This window comes from Schistocerca serialis, chromosome 7, assembly GCF_023864345.2.
Source record: "Schistocerca serialis cubense isolate TAMUIC-IGC-003099 chromosome 7, iqSchSeri2.2, whole genome shotgun sequence".
NCBI lineage: Eukaryota > Metazoa > Arthropoda > Insecta > Orthoptera > Acrididae > Schistocerca > Schistocerca serialis.
The window spans coordinates 515,648,278-515,662,978 of NC_064644.1; the positions used below are offsets into that span (position 1 = coordinate 515,648,278).

General features: G+C 39.3%; 1 protein-coding gene across 1 annotated transcript in view; it reads right to left on the minus strand.

The window, feature by feature from the left end:
• The window catches only part of LOC126412227 (GRIP and coiled-coil domain-containing protein 1), a 108,538-nt gene that overhangs the window by 19,681 nt on the left and 74,156 nt on the right, over positions 1-14,701 (minus strand). The window contains exons 5-8 of the mRNA XM_050081717.1: positions 12,930-13,206; positions 8,489-8,653; positions 2,994-3,198; positions 2,761-2,899 (exon numbers count right to left, since the gene is read on the minus strand). Of these exons, the coding sequence (XP_049937674.1) occupies positions 2,761-2,899; positions 2,994-3,198; positions 8,489-8,653; positions 12,930-13,206 (786 nt within the window). The remainder of the gene's footprint in view (positions 1-2,760; positions 2,900-2,993; positions 3,199-8,488; positions 8,654-12,929; positions 13,207-14,701) is intronic.

Consider the following 14,701-nt stretch of genomic DNA (forward strand, 5'->3'; position numbering starts at 1 on the left):
GAAATGTATAACTGTTATATTTCCCAAGGCCATGCATATCCACTATATGACTTGATAATTATGGCATCTACCTCGCTAAATTATTCCAGAGATAAAATAATGATGATTATGAGATTTGGTTTGTGGGGCGCTCAACTGTGCGGACATCAGTGCCCGTACCATGTCCCAGGTTCTACACAGTCCAATTTTTTAAACAGTTCAAGCAAGCCACTGTCACGAATGATGATGATGATGATGATGATAAGACAAACACTCAGCCCCGGGCAGAGAAAAATTCCCAACCCGGCCGGGAATCGAACCCAGGACCCCATGACTGAGAAGCAGCAACGCTAGCCACTAGACCACGAGCTGTGGACAGAGGTAAAATAGTTCCCCATTTGGATCTCCATGTGGGGATTATTCAGCAGGATGATGAGACCGGGAGAGACAGAATATGAAGTAAATGAAGATGCAATGGAACATATGAGAGTGAAACAAGGCCCCAGGGGTAGATGACATTTCCTCAGAATTATTGAGATCGATAGAAGGAACAGCTGTGATAAACTGTGTTACCTGGCATGTAATATATAAGAGACAGGTAAAATACCCTCAGATTTCAATTCGAATGTAATATGTGGAATAATCAGGTCTACTGCCGGAAGTTTGTGTCGCTTTGGCACAATATTTCGGCCACGTAACTCGTTACCTTCTTCAGGTGCTACCTGAGACTGCCGTATTGGAGGATCTTGTCTAGTATTTATGCCCAGAGGGTGGTGGACAAGACAGGCGCAGACATCTGTCGGAGCACCAGGGAACTGCCAACACCTCAGGACCAGCACCAAGCGTGCGCGGACCACGAACAGAACGCCAAACGTGGGTCCGGCCCCAGACAGCTGCCACGACCATAGATGGTGAACGAGCCGGGCACATATGTCCGTGGGAGCACCAGGGAAGGGCCAAAACCTCAGGAGCAGCACCAGGGGAGCACGGACCGTGAACGGAACGCCCGACACAGGATGCACCTCAGAGAGCTGCCACAGATAGCGACCAAGTCGGGCACGGATGTCCAAGGGAGCACCAGGGATGAGACAACACCTTACAAGTAGCACCAGGCGGGCGCGGATGGCAAAGAGAGCACCCAGCACCCTCTGGGCATAAATACTGGACAAGATCCTCCAATACGGCAGTCTCAGGTAGCACCTGAAGAAGGCAACAAATTATGTGGCTGAAATATTGTGCCAGAGCAACACAAACTTACGGCAGTAGACCCGATTATTCCGCATGTCAAGATCTCGCCGGGAAAGCCTGAAGAGTTACATTAGAATGTAATAATTCATATTCCAAAGAATGCAGTCACTCACAGGTGCAATTATTACTGAAACACTAGTTTAACAAGTCATAGCTGCAAAATACTGATGAATTATGCACTGAAGAATGTAAAAATTGATAGGCAGGTGACATCAGAGAAAAACAGTTTGGGTTCTATAGAAATGTAGCAACACACAAGACCATACTGATGCAGAACTTATCTGAGAAGATTAATGGAAAACCTGCATTTATAATATTTGTAGATTTAGAGAGAGCTTTTGACGTACAGAAGCAAGAATGTAATTGTAAGGGTTGAAGAATGCGAAAGAAAAGCAGTAGTTGAGAAGGAAGTGAGACAGGATTGCAGTCTATGCCCTATGTTATTTAATCATCTGTACAACGAGTAAGCAGTAAAGGAAACCAAGGAGAAATCTGTGAAGGAAATTAAACTTTACGGAAAAACTTTTTAGGTTTGCCAATGACATTGTAATTCTGACACAAACAATGAAGAACTAGAAAAACAGTTGAAATGAATGGATAAAGTCTTGAAAAGAGATTATAAGATGAACATCAACAAAAGCAAAATGATGGTAATGAGATGCAACTGAATTAAATCGGGCAACTTGCTCAGCAGCTTGTTGCTGAGCATGACACACTCACCAAGTTCAACAGCTATTTCACAACCTGTGCCATTTGGTTCCTTCCTCCAGCACAAGTTTATCTGAACTACCTAGATGGGCATTATCCTTACAACACACTCTTCGCCCACATAATCCTCGGGGGCCCAATTTTTGCTAAGGCACTATCCCCCCATTCTCTACCCAAAAATTTCTCCTTTATCTGTACTGTCGCCCACTATCAATCTATGCATCTGAATCATCATCACTGTGCACCGCACAATGGTGTCCATGTGTCACATGCCTAGCCTGTGTACCTGCCACCCTTCCCTTCTGCATTCTTACAACTTTGCCACAGGTGTGTGTGTGTGTGTGTGTGTGTGTGTGTGTGTGTGTGTGTGTGTGTGTGTAGGGGGGGCACACACTCAATGATCAAAGGATGTCTTCCAAAAGTTACCGAAGTTTTCATTCTTTTTTGTATGCCTGTCAATGACTCAAAATGTCTGCTCTTCAGTGAGTGGTCTCTTTTACACCCAAATTATTTTAGGTTTAGAGACTTATTTCAGGTCATGGAGGATAAGACTGTGACACTCATTTAAACTTTACAAGTTATGATCCTACACAGGAGTTTTTGCCTGAAGAGTACTGTCTTTGTCATGACTCTTACTGTGATTTAAGCTTATAATAACTACAGCTGCCATCACAGTTTTACTGTTTGGAGCTTTCATTTTCTTTCCTACTCGAATTTTAAATTTCTTACAAAACAAAAATATTAACAACATAGTGCTGACAACACATTTAAATACTGTGTGTTAAACTGTACATAAGCATAAATGTTTCACATAATAACTACTACCGCAGATTAGCTGGCACCTGTCGTTGATTCTGTTGTTTATATAACTCAAATTCTTGCTTCAGTAAGTTGTATTCATCTTTGCAGGCTCTGTGCTGAGCTACAGTATCAATAGGAAAGCCAGAGACATGGTTCCACAGCACTGAAAGAAAAGCAGAGTTTTTCAGTAGTTCTTGATTTTGTCCTATTTTAACAGTTCACAATTTGAAATAATTAAAAATAATTCCTACACTGACCTGGAAAATCAACTGTTTTCTCTGCATGTTTGCTGGCTTCTTCCAACAAGCCTTTCAGATAAAATATTTTATCTATAATTGACTGAATATCATCTGTTCCTCCCATTTCCATCTTCATTTTCATCTCTGTTGGGTTTGCAACACTTTTGTTATCTTCGGGCACTGTACTTATTGTTGGATCTAAGTTAAGTTGCAATAACTGATCCTGAAATACATTACTAGTCAGTGGTCCTACAAGTAAAGTTAGACGATACAGAAAACAACACAATGCTGTGTTTACTTTTAAGCAGCTTCCTGAGAAATAGTTAAAAATGAATTAACCTGCCCTGTATCATTATTCTTGCAATGGAAGAAAAAAAGGAATTTAGTGCGTCCGAACGACGATGCGTTCATTAGAAATGGAGTAGATCCTCAGAGTAGGTAATGAAATCAGCATTGTCCTTTTCAAATGAAAAATTTCGGCATTTGCCTCTCTTCTACACTCTGTGATCAAAAGTATCCGGACACCTCAAACATATGTTTTTCATATTAGGTGTGTTGTGCTGCACCTACTGCCAGGTACTTCACAGCAGTGACCTTGGTAGTTATTAGACATCGTGAGAGAGCAGAATGGGGTGCTCCGCGGAACTCATGGACTTCAAATGTGGTCAGGTGACTGGGTGTCACTTGTGTCATTCGTCTATACGTGAGATTTCCACTCTCCTAAACATCCCTAGGTCCACTGTTTCCGATTTTTAATAATAATTAAATTAAATAAATAATAAATCAAATAAATAATTAATTAATTAAGAGGAAATGCAGTAAATGAAAAGTAAAATAAATTTAAATATTTCACTCGCACATACAAAAATCACTTTCTTAATCTATTTTAACTTTTTTTGCTGTTTGAAGTGAAGGTCAATAGACTCTTCACATGCTGAAAAATGTTTAATTTACTTTCCTATGATCTCAGGGGTATGATTAGCTGTCTCCTCGCCTCATGAGGAAATTCAGAACAGTTTTAATTTAATTTCGTGGGTATCGTGTTGGCAACATGAGAAAAAATGTAGTAAAGCAAAATCAGTAATATTTTATAAATTGGGTATAAATGATTGTTCCTATGAAATGAAAGCAGAAATACCAAATTAAACAATTATTATTTCACAAAGTAAGCTTTTTAAACAGACATCTGACATCTCACGTTCTAATCTCACAGTTTTGGACATAATAAAGAATTATTTATAATAATCTTAGCTCGGCTATGGAGTGGAAGAAAAAAGTGTTCATAGTAAAGTCATATTGGTAATCGCCATTGGCAATAGTAATGGCACAATTAAACAAATTCCTAACAGGAATACAATTTCAGTTCATTTGAACAAACATGGAAGAAAATAGGAGCCTGATAGCGTAAGACGCTGTCAGAAAGGCGCGCGACTATAGAGAGAAAGAAAAGACGAGCGCACATTCTTATATAGGACAAAATACAGATAATAATGCTACGCCGCTCTCATTATCCTGGGTGTATATATTCACTGGCTTGCAGTGCAGTTAATTGGCATAAAGATTAAATTATATCTTTAACTTCTGATATATCAATAGGAGAGGAAGATAGTATGTTATTGTGTTGCTGGCAGGGCACACTATTACAATATGTTTTCCATATTAGGTGCGTTATGCTGCCACCTACTGCCAGGTACTTCATAGCAGCGACCTCAGTAGTTATTAGACATCGTGAGAGAGCAGAAAGGGGCGCTCCACAGAACTCACGGACTTCAAACGTGGTCAGGTGACTGGGTTTAACTTGTGTCACATGTCTGTACATGAGATTTCCACTCTCCTGAACATCCCTAGGTCCACTGTTTCCGATGTGATAGTGAAGTGGAAACGTGAAGGGACACGTACAGCACAAAAACATACAGGCCGACCTCACATGTTGACTGACAGAAACCGCCAACAGTTGAAGAAGGTTGTAATGTGTAATAGGCACACATCTATCCAGATAATCACACATAAATTCCATACTGCATTAGGATCCACTGAAAGTAGTATGACAGTTAGGCGGGAGGTGAGAAAACTTGGATTTCATGATCGAGTGGCTGCTCATAAGCCACACACAACACCGGTAAATGCCAAACAACACCTCACTTGGTGTAAGGAGCATAAGCATTGGACAATTGAACAGTGGAAAAACATTGTGTGGAGTGACGAATCACGGTACACAATGTGGCGAGCCGATGGCAGGATGTGGGTACGGCAAATGTCCGGTGAACATCATCTGCCAACAGTAAAATTTGGAGGCGGCGGTGGTATGGTGTGGTCATGTTATGAGGAAGGGGTACGCACTCCTTGTTGTTTTGTGTGGCACTATCACAGCACAAGCCTACATTGATGTTTTAAGCACCTTGCTTCCCACTGATGAAGAGCAATTCGGGGATGGCGATTGCATCTTTCAACATGATCGAGCACCTGTTCCTAATGCACAGCCTGTGGCGGAGTGGTTACATGCCAATAACATCCCTGTAATGGACTGACCTGCACAGAGTCCTGACCTGAATCCTATAGAACACCTTTGGGATGTTTTGAACACCGACTTCATGCAAGGCCTCACCCACCAACATAGATACCTCTCCTCAGTGCAGTACTTCATGAAGAATGGGCTGCCTTTCCCCAAGAATCCTTCTAGCACCTGAGTGAACATACGCCTGTGAGAGTCAAGGCAAGGTGGGCCAACACCATATTGAATTCCACATTACCGATGGAGAGTGCCATGAACTTTTAAGTCATTTTCAGCCAGGTGTCTGGATACTTTTGATCACACAGTTTATATCTGAATGCTCGTCGGGGATCTGTCATCTTCCCAGATACAAGTCTAATACTTCAACTAACTACAATGCAGAAAACTGATACATGGTTTCAAGGAAAGATGAACAAACAAATCTGGATCACATCCTTGAACACCGTCCTATGTCAAACTCCTTATGTGTGATCTAGAGGAAATTTTCCTAGCCACCCAGCATCCAGAACTCTTTGTTTGATTCATGTCCACTGATATCTTGATGATCTAGACTGAGGGTCAATATATTCTATCCTTACTCCTCCACAGCCTGAACGGTTTCTCTCCCACCTGCTTCACCTGGTCCTCCTCAGCCCTGTGTGTAACCTTCCTAATGTTGACCTTCAACTCTCCAACTGCTCTATTAAAAGCACTTCCCATATCAAACCCACTGGCCATCAAGCAACAATTTGGCTGTATGCTGAAGGTGTCACTGAGGGCTTCATAGCAAGCCATCACAGTCCAGATACAGTCCATAAACACATCTCCAATATCACACCCAAACATATTCCTAATCCTTCGACCACCTCCATCAACTAACTGAAATCGGATACACTACTTCTCCCCCACCCCCACAAAAGAAGCCCATAAATGAGGAACAGTCAGCGATTCTTCTGACACCTTACAAAGTGGTATTCCACTGCTCATGCAATTTACAGAATAGCGTGATCCATTCTTACATTACACCTTATTCCCAACACCTTGCCACAAGGGTTATACCCGTGTGGCAGAGCCAGGTGCAACACTTGTACTATGCACCCTCCCAGTATATCCTATTCGAGACCTATCACAGGCATATCCTGTCCTATATGAGGCACAACCAACTGTCAAAGAAGTCACATCATATACCATTTGTGCTGTAAATTCTGCAGAGCCTTTATGTGGGAATGACCATTAACCAACTGTCAATGACCACGCAGTGATACAACATGGTGTTGCAATGTGTCAAACTATTCCACACACTACGTTTCTCAAGAGATGAGTTATGTAAGGTGAATGTGCATTATTTTTAAGTAATGGCTTCAATGTATTAGGATCAAAGTAGGTTAACATGAATACTTATGTTACTGAGCGAGACCAGTGCCACAGGCCTCTTTTGTGTTGGGTCTGATAAGCACCATCGTGAAAAACCTACCAGCCAGTGGCCATAAGAGAATAGGCCACTCACTGGTGTACTACATCACTGATATTTAATTATTGCACATTGTTGAAGACAGATGAAATGTTCTGATAACACAAATCAGTTACTCAGTGTCCAATTGCCACACTGTGGAGCCTGTTTTATCTACGAAGCTGTTAACAGTATTGAAAGTAATACATTTGATTATGACAGAATGTTGTGTTGCATATTGTGTGTGATTATTTATAAAGAATATAATAAAGTTTATTCATGAGTCTTTGACTACACATTATGAGTGGAAAATGTGTTGAAAAATTTAAAAATATATCAGAAAAAAGGTTGAAGACCATAAATGTACATGTGTGTTGAATTGATTTTAAATAAATTCACATGGGCAGTGTTATAATTTGACAGTGATTAAAACAATTTTAACCAAAACTGGGAAGTGAATAGTCCTAGTGATCTGGTATTACCTATTTATTTTTGCCAAGGTACATTATTACCTATTTATTTTAATCATGATACAGGAAAAATCTACAATCAATAATGAACTTTGTAGCAGCCAAAATTCAGAAGTAACATGTTGGCTGCAATGTATGATTTATGTAATTATCTTTGAAGCAACAGAGTGTCACTGTACATTTATCATACCTATAGAAAAATCAACATGACAAAACAAGATATTTTAATAATAAATTTTCTGCTCCCATTAGCTTTACTCTGTGAGAATCTAAGAACCAACCTATAATGATGGATGAAAACAATAGACCATAAATATTACTATGATGAAGGGATGAAAAAAATTGCAAAATAGCAAACACACTGAACCAACGTACAGAACATAATGAGGGTTACTGTCCACTTCCACTATATCTGTCTGCTTACTGCTACTGCACTGCAGCAGGGCCTAATTGCAAACTAGAATGTAACACTACACTGAGCACAACATGCTCAATTTCAGTAGTTGCTTCACATTCTACACTGTACAAAAATTCCCTCACCATCAAAAACACCGGCTTCTCTCAAACCACATAGATGGGAACTATCCTCACAACACATTCTTTCATCCCACAATCCTCCTTAGTCCCTGCCCCATACCTGCGCGTAGTACCATGTCTCCTCATGTCACCCCATCCTTGCTTCACTCATTCTACACTCACATCCTACTCTCCGCAGCCTCTCTCTTCCTCTTTTCTATCTTTTCCTTCCAGTCTATTCCTATACATCATTGCGTACCAAACATAACACCCCCTAGCTGCACAAGAGCAAGCTTACGGATGCCACATCCTTGTCCTGAGCATTTTCTGCCTCTTTATCCCAGTTCTGTAGTTAGTTCTGAAGAAGTAAACTGTCACATAGCTTAGAAACAAATTCAGTCATATTTATGTGCCTTCTGGCAACTCACTGTATAACCTACACAATGAATTGTTAACTTCAGTCTTTCTCTCTCTCTTTTTTAGTTTCTTCTACTTCAGAATTCTCGGGATCCAAGAGCAACAAAACTGAAAACAAAAGCAAAATTAAGTGTTAACACAGAGGAACGCAAATTACAATTATAGATACCTTGAGTTTTTGTATAGCAACTTGGTCCTGCTGAAGCTGGCGGTCATACATGCCAACTGCTGATGACAACTCAGCAAGCCGAGCTTCTAAGCTAGCCACACGTTCTTCGTGCATAGCAGCCATATGCTTTGCTTGTTCCTCAGCATCAGCAGCCTTTTTCTGTTCCTGAAAAATTAAAATAATTTCACAGCAGTAACTCACTGTAAAAATCTGATATTATTTTGGAAGCACAGATAAATATGTTTCTCAATACCATTGCCAACAGATGAATAGAGTCTATTTTTAGACAATGCAACATTTTAAGAATCATTAGAGGAGTGACACTTACAGAAAATCTTATGATGAAATAAGGTGTGCATATGATTTGTACACAGTGTGACTGCACATTCATAGGCTCCGTAAAACCTTGTGAATAATTGTATAAGATCCATTGGATGCAATTCCCTCTATTGCATCATGCAAGGATTTTCCAACTTCCCGCAACTGCAAACTCATTGAAGTGTAAGTGTGCCTTGTCACATGATGTTGCTCAGAAAACTACCTTCTTCTCATCTACTTCAAAATCATTCAACAAAATCTAACTTATTTTTGTGATCATCTCCATTCATTCAGCTACTGCAATAACTGAATTCTGTAAAAATAAGAAAGTGGAACATCCTGGAGAATTTGCTATACTAAAGAATATCCACTAGCCAATTTTTCAGAATGACAAACAACTGACTTCACTGGACAAACAGCCACAGTGTCATTAATCATTGCAATGTTTTGCAAGGAACAAGAGTACGCATAACTCAGTAGCCGCACAACTTATTCCATTCTGATAAAATATTTTCATTATTAGCATATGATGTGCTTTAGTAAACTGCTCCATGGTTAGGCACACAATAAAGAAATGTGAGAAATTCAGACTGGAACAACAATTAGAATATTTATGGAAATTGATGAATAAACAAAAATATACTATGTAATTCAAAGCTGGCGCACTTTTTAAAGACCCTTTATTGGAATGTTTTCAGGGGTTGTGTAAAAGTGGTGTATCAGTATTAGAGAAGTCATTACACCTTTAATATTTTAAACAGTGTCATGTAAGTAAATATCAGAGTTTAAACCATATTGAGCAGGTAGCCTGCAAGTAGTATTTTCACAATACAATGTATCACAATTTGAGGCAACATAAAAGCAGTGAAATTGGGAAAAAATGGAAACCAACCATAAATGATGTGACAAAGCAATGATGTACCTACCAGCTTCTGTCAGCACAATACAGGAGCCCTGCCACACACATGGTAATGTCTGCTTCCCCAATTAGTTGTTACATACTGCAGAAAATTAGAGTAGAGGCACAGGTACACATGCACACACTGGCACGTGTGTGTGTGTGTGTGTGTGTGTGTGTGTGTGTGTGTGTGGGCGCGCACGCGTGCCCCTTTCAATTAATAGTTATACATAGGGCATAGAGGAAAATATAGACACTGTAAGGTGATTTGTTCTTCCAATGTAATTGTAATTAAATAAATTTTAGGTTTTTCCCCTGAAAAAGAGCATAAAATGACCCAACAATATAGCCTGGCTGTTAGACCCAATGAGATGATTCTCAGATAGCCACAAATATACCTGTGGCACAACCATCAATAACATTTTAGCACAGTTCATAGCAGATTTCAATGGTCCTGATTTTGTTTCCAGGAACTAAACAATGATCTTAATAATTTGTTTACATTTATTATTAATTAATCTATATGAGTTACTTTTTGGCAGCACTTTTACTATGTTGCAATTTTACAAATATGAGTGCTGCTGCTGAAACTATAGTTCTTTTGCAGTGATGACAATAATGCTAAAGAGTTGGTATCGACCAACTTTCAGAATCTGAAATGCTATGGGTCTAAGAAGAAATACAGAATAATGGCTGCATTCAGAAATGTCGGGCAGAAATGGAAGCAAATTTTAGTAAACGAGGAAAAGCAAAAATAGAATTACATACACACAATAACACAGTTAAGCGCTATAGCGCTATTCATTACATTACCTGTTTATCATTCAATGCTTTGCACCAAATACCAAAATGCATCCCTGACACCGTTTTAACCTCTTATCTCTCATTTCCTAATCCTTCTAATCTACCTACCTGTCTCCCTCTTAGCTGCTGTTTGCTGTAGAGCTATACCTTCTCATCAAGTCAAGTCACTTAGGTGGAGGAAATGAAAGGCCTTCATATCTAATTGTACTGAAGAATTCACATCTTGGTCTCATTTTGATTTATTTTAACAGATAACATATAATCTGATATCCATATACCCATCTTCCATATTAAATATTTTTACAAAAGAAACTCCAGGTAAAAATAAATAAAGACACGCATGCTTATACTTGTGGATGTTTAAAGGCTGTCACCAAAACACACACACACACACACACACACACACACACACACAGAGAGAGAGAGAGAGAGAGAGAGAGAGAGAGAGAGAGAGAGAGAGAGAGAGAGAGTGCGCATTCTGACTGGAGGGGAGAGGACGGGACTTGTAGCATCTCTACTTCTCCCTACAACTAACAGCCCCACCAGGAAAGCATTAGCATCCTCCCCCAGATCTACTATGTTATCCCCTCTCCCCACCTTGTGCCTCCTTTTTACCCTCACCACCCATCCCAGCAGATTGCTGCTCCAGCAGACGCAGTCGGGCTCTAGTACCCTGAGACAGTGGCCACACGTGTGTGTGTGTGTGTGTGTGTGTGTGTGTGTGTGTGTGTGTGTGTGTGTGTGTGTGTGTGTGTGTTTGTTTTTCTACTGCAGAAGGCCTCAAGAACTTGTCCAAAAGCTTTAATATTTTGGCAGTCTCTTTCATTGTGCCTTTCTCCGACTCAATGCTTCTTTATATGCTGAAAAGTAATGCGCTATTTTAATTCCATCCTGGACTGTCTTCAGTACAGCACAGTGTTTACAGTCCAAATGATGTTATTAAATAACTCCTGTTTCACGATGCAACATGTTTATTTACAAATTCACTAATATGGATGCTTTGAAATTAACTAGAAACAGTATATTAAGTTCTACGAATGATACTACTAACTAATCAACTTCCTTCTCAACAAAATTATTACTATCAAACAGTAATATTGTGTAAGATGATATACTATAACTTTTATCTGTCAAAGCCAGTTTATTATGGTAAAAAAGGAGTCTAGGGAGTCTATTTATAATGTATAAAGTTTTCCACCATGGAAACAAGATAACTTTCACCAGTTAAAATCATCTTTTGACTGTATTTCTTTTCTTTTTTTCTTCAAGTACAACACCATCAGTGTTACATATAGGCAATAAAAAAATCGTAAACTCAACACAACCTTACTTACGAATCACCTTTCATGAAAAGTTAAAATCTCAACTTCAAGCTCTGTTACCTTCTGGAAGACTATGTAAAGATTTTCCAAGGTAGCATTTTTGCATTCCTTGTCATAGATAAATGTCATCTTTTAATGTATTTCTATGTGCAAGGGTTATTCGGAAAATAAGGAACAATCGGTCACAAAATGGAAAACACAGTGAAAATCCAATGAAGTTTTAAACAGGTGTGTTGGGCTATGTCTAGTATGTTCGCCGATCGCGTTACATCATTCTTTTTAGTTCTGAGCACACATGGAGCACCTAAAGATATCTAGAACAATAGTATCTCCCGCCAAGTACAGGGGCCTGGTGAGAAATTTCACCTGAAGCTATGCAGCCAACATTACATAACTGTCGTGTGTCTTCTTTTTCGAGACAATTCTCAGCCGCATTCTGCAGGGGCAATGAAGATGCTCCTGCATCGTTTTCAATCGGATATATTTGATTACCGACACTGCAGCCCATAATTGTCTCCCTCTGAGTTTCGTTTCTACTCAAATGAACTGCTGGCTAAGGAGACAACATTTTGGCGCAGACAATGAGCTGTACGCCAGCGTAGAGAATAGGCAGAGAGCATAGGCAGCTGCCTTCAATGACGAAGATATCAGGAAGTTGGTAGAATACTAAGTCCGACAGGTGACTATGTACATAAGTAGCTGGAAGTTGTAGCTAACTGTTGCAAATAAAAGTTTTGATTTTCACTGTGGTTTCCATTTCGCGATCTATCGTTCCTTACTTTCTGAACAGCCCTCGTATTTTAAGTAACTACTTCAACATTCACAATACTAGCAGCATGTGAACACACGCACACACACACACACACACACACACACACACACACACTCTCTCTCTCTCTCTCTCTCTCTCTCTCTCTCTCTCTCTCTCTCTCTCTCTCTCTCAATACAGTGCGAAGACTGGGATTGAAAATTTAATTTCACATTAAAAATATCTGATAGAATTACAGTTTGTGCAATAAGGTCTGTCAATAACACTGCATAGCTCATAGCAGCAAAAAGTATTACTATCTAGCTTAGCACAGATTAATTGTTCACATACCTGTAAAATTGCAATCTGGTGTTGAGTTTTCATGTTTGCCATTTCTTCCTGTAATTCCAGCAATGCAGGTGGAGTTTCTTTGGCTTTACCTTCTGCCTTTTTCAGTTTTTTCCTTACTGACTCAAGTTCATTCTGTAGTTCTCTAATTCTTTTTTCGAATAGTTCCTTTTGATTTACATTTAGTTCTGAAACAACTGATTTACTTTTTAGTTCTTCGACTTGATTTTCCAGCTGTTCTTTCGTTCTTCTTTCTTCAGATAACAACATCTGCAACTCCCTAAAAGAGTACCCACGAAATTATTATAAATTTCTTCACTGCTACCCTGTCATACATTTTGAACCAGGAGCAGATGTTGAAATATAAACATTATCAACATGGCAGTCCAGTAGCAAAATCCTACGTTATCCCATTTCTATCTTTTGTGATATATAAAGGGCTTACAAGAATGATGGAGCACGGTCCAGCAGTTCTGCATTTCACCTTCAATGTTTGGTATTTCGACCCCTCAATATGCGTGGCACTGATCTAAATGAAACATCAGAAATGTGACACACTTGCTGCACCCTGGCCTATTGGTGTGGTATGATCTGTCATAGAAGTGGCGCTGGCTGTGAAAGCCTTAGTACATACTAATATCTTTTCTGTTTTTCCTTTCTTCCCATTCATTCATTATTTCTATTGGCAAAATGCCAGAAAATGTGGCAAACAAACAGAAGGTAAAAAACACCATAGCTATTGAAATGAGAAGTCACCTACCCAACAAAATAGAGCAAAAGATTTGAGGGAATAAAAACATTTACATCTAAATTTGTACTACTGGTATGCAGACCATTTTATGGTGTGCTGGAGATGGTGCATTGCGTACCATCTATCCACCAGCCTTTGTGTATCACTGGTTCCCTCCCGTTTGTGAATGTTGCATATGTACAATGACTGAGGGTAGCCCTCTGCATAAGCACAAATTGCTTGTGCATCATTGTTACAGTTATTTTGTGAGAGATGTGCAAGAGAGAAAACAATAAATTTTTTGAAACACACACACTCAGAATTTGATCATCTTCATGAAGCATAATTCTGCTCTTGTTGAGTTTGTCACTGAAGTGGAATGAATTTCCCCCAACTGCTTTCCCATTCACTAAGCAAACACAGAAAAAAAACCACACAGTTTTTCTCTGAATCTTTCGTATTAATCTTAACTAGCAAAAATCCTAAACTGTTAAACAATAATCTCCTTTGGATGAATTATATTTTATTGTAATTCCTGTAACGAATTTCAGTCTGGCATATTCCATTAATAATTTTATGTGGCTGTTGCACAATAAACTTCTCCTAATACATGTGTCAATGTATTTTACAGTTTCCAGTGACTGGTATCCAGTAGTGCAACTGAACCATAATGGATCTTTTTAGCTATTTATACACACTCTACATCTACACCTACACTCAGCTAAACAAGTTTGAAGTGCATAGCAGATGTCACTTCACACTGTACAAAATGTTAGGGTTTCTATTCATGTATGCCACCTGTGACAAATGACTGCTTAAACACATCTACGAACCTTGTCTTTGTAGACTAGGTGGGTGTGCTGTGTAGGCACTGTAGTATATTCATAGATTCCTCACTTATACTGATTCTTAAAACTTTGCCAAGGTACAATGCGTCATTTCTTCAAGCATCTGTAAATTTGGATTTTTCAACTTTTCTGTGATATTCTCCAATGAGTCAAACAAGCCTGTGACAATACATTCTGCTCTTTTTTGTACACCTTCA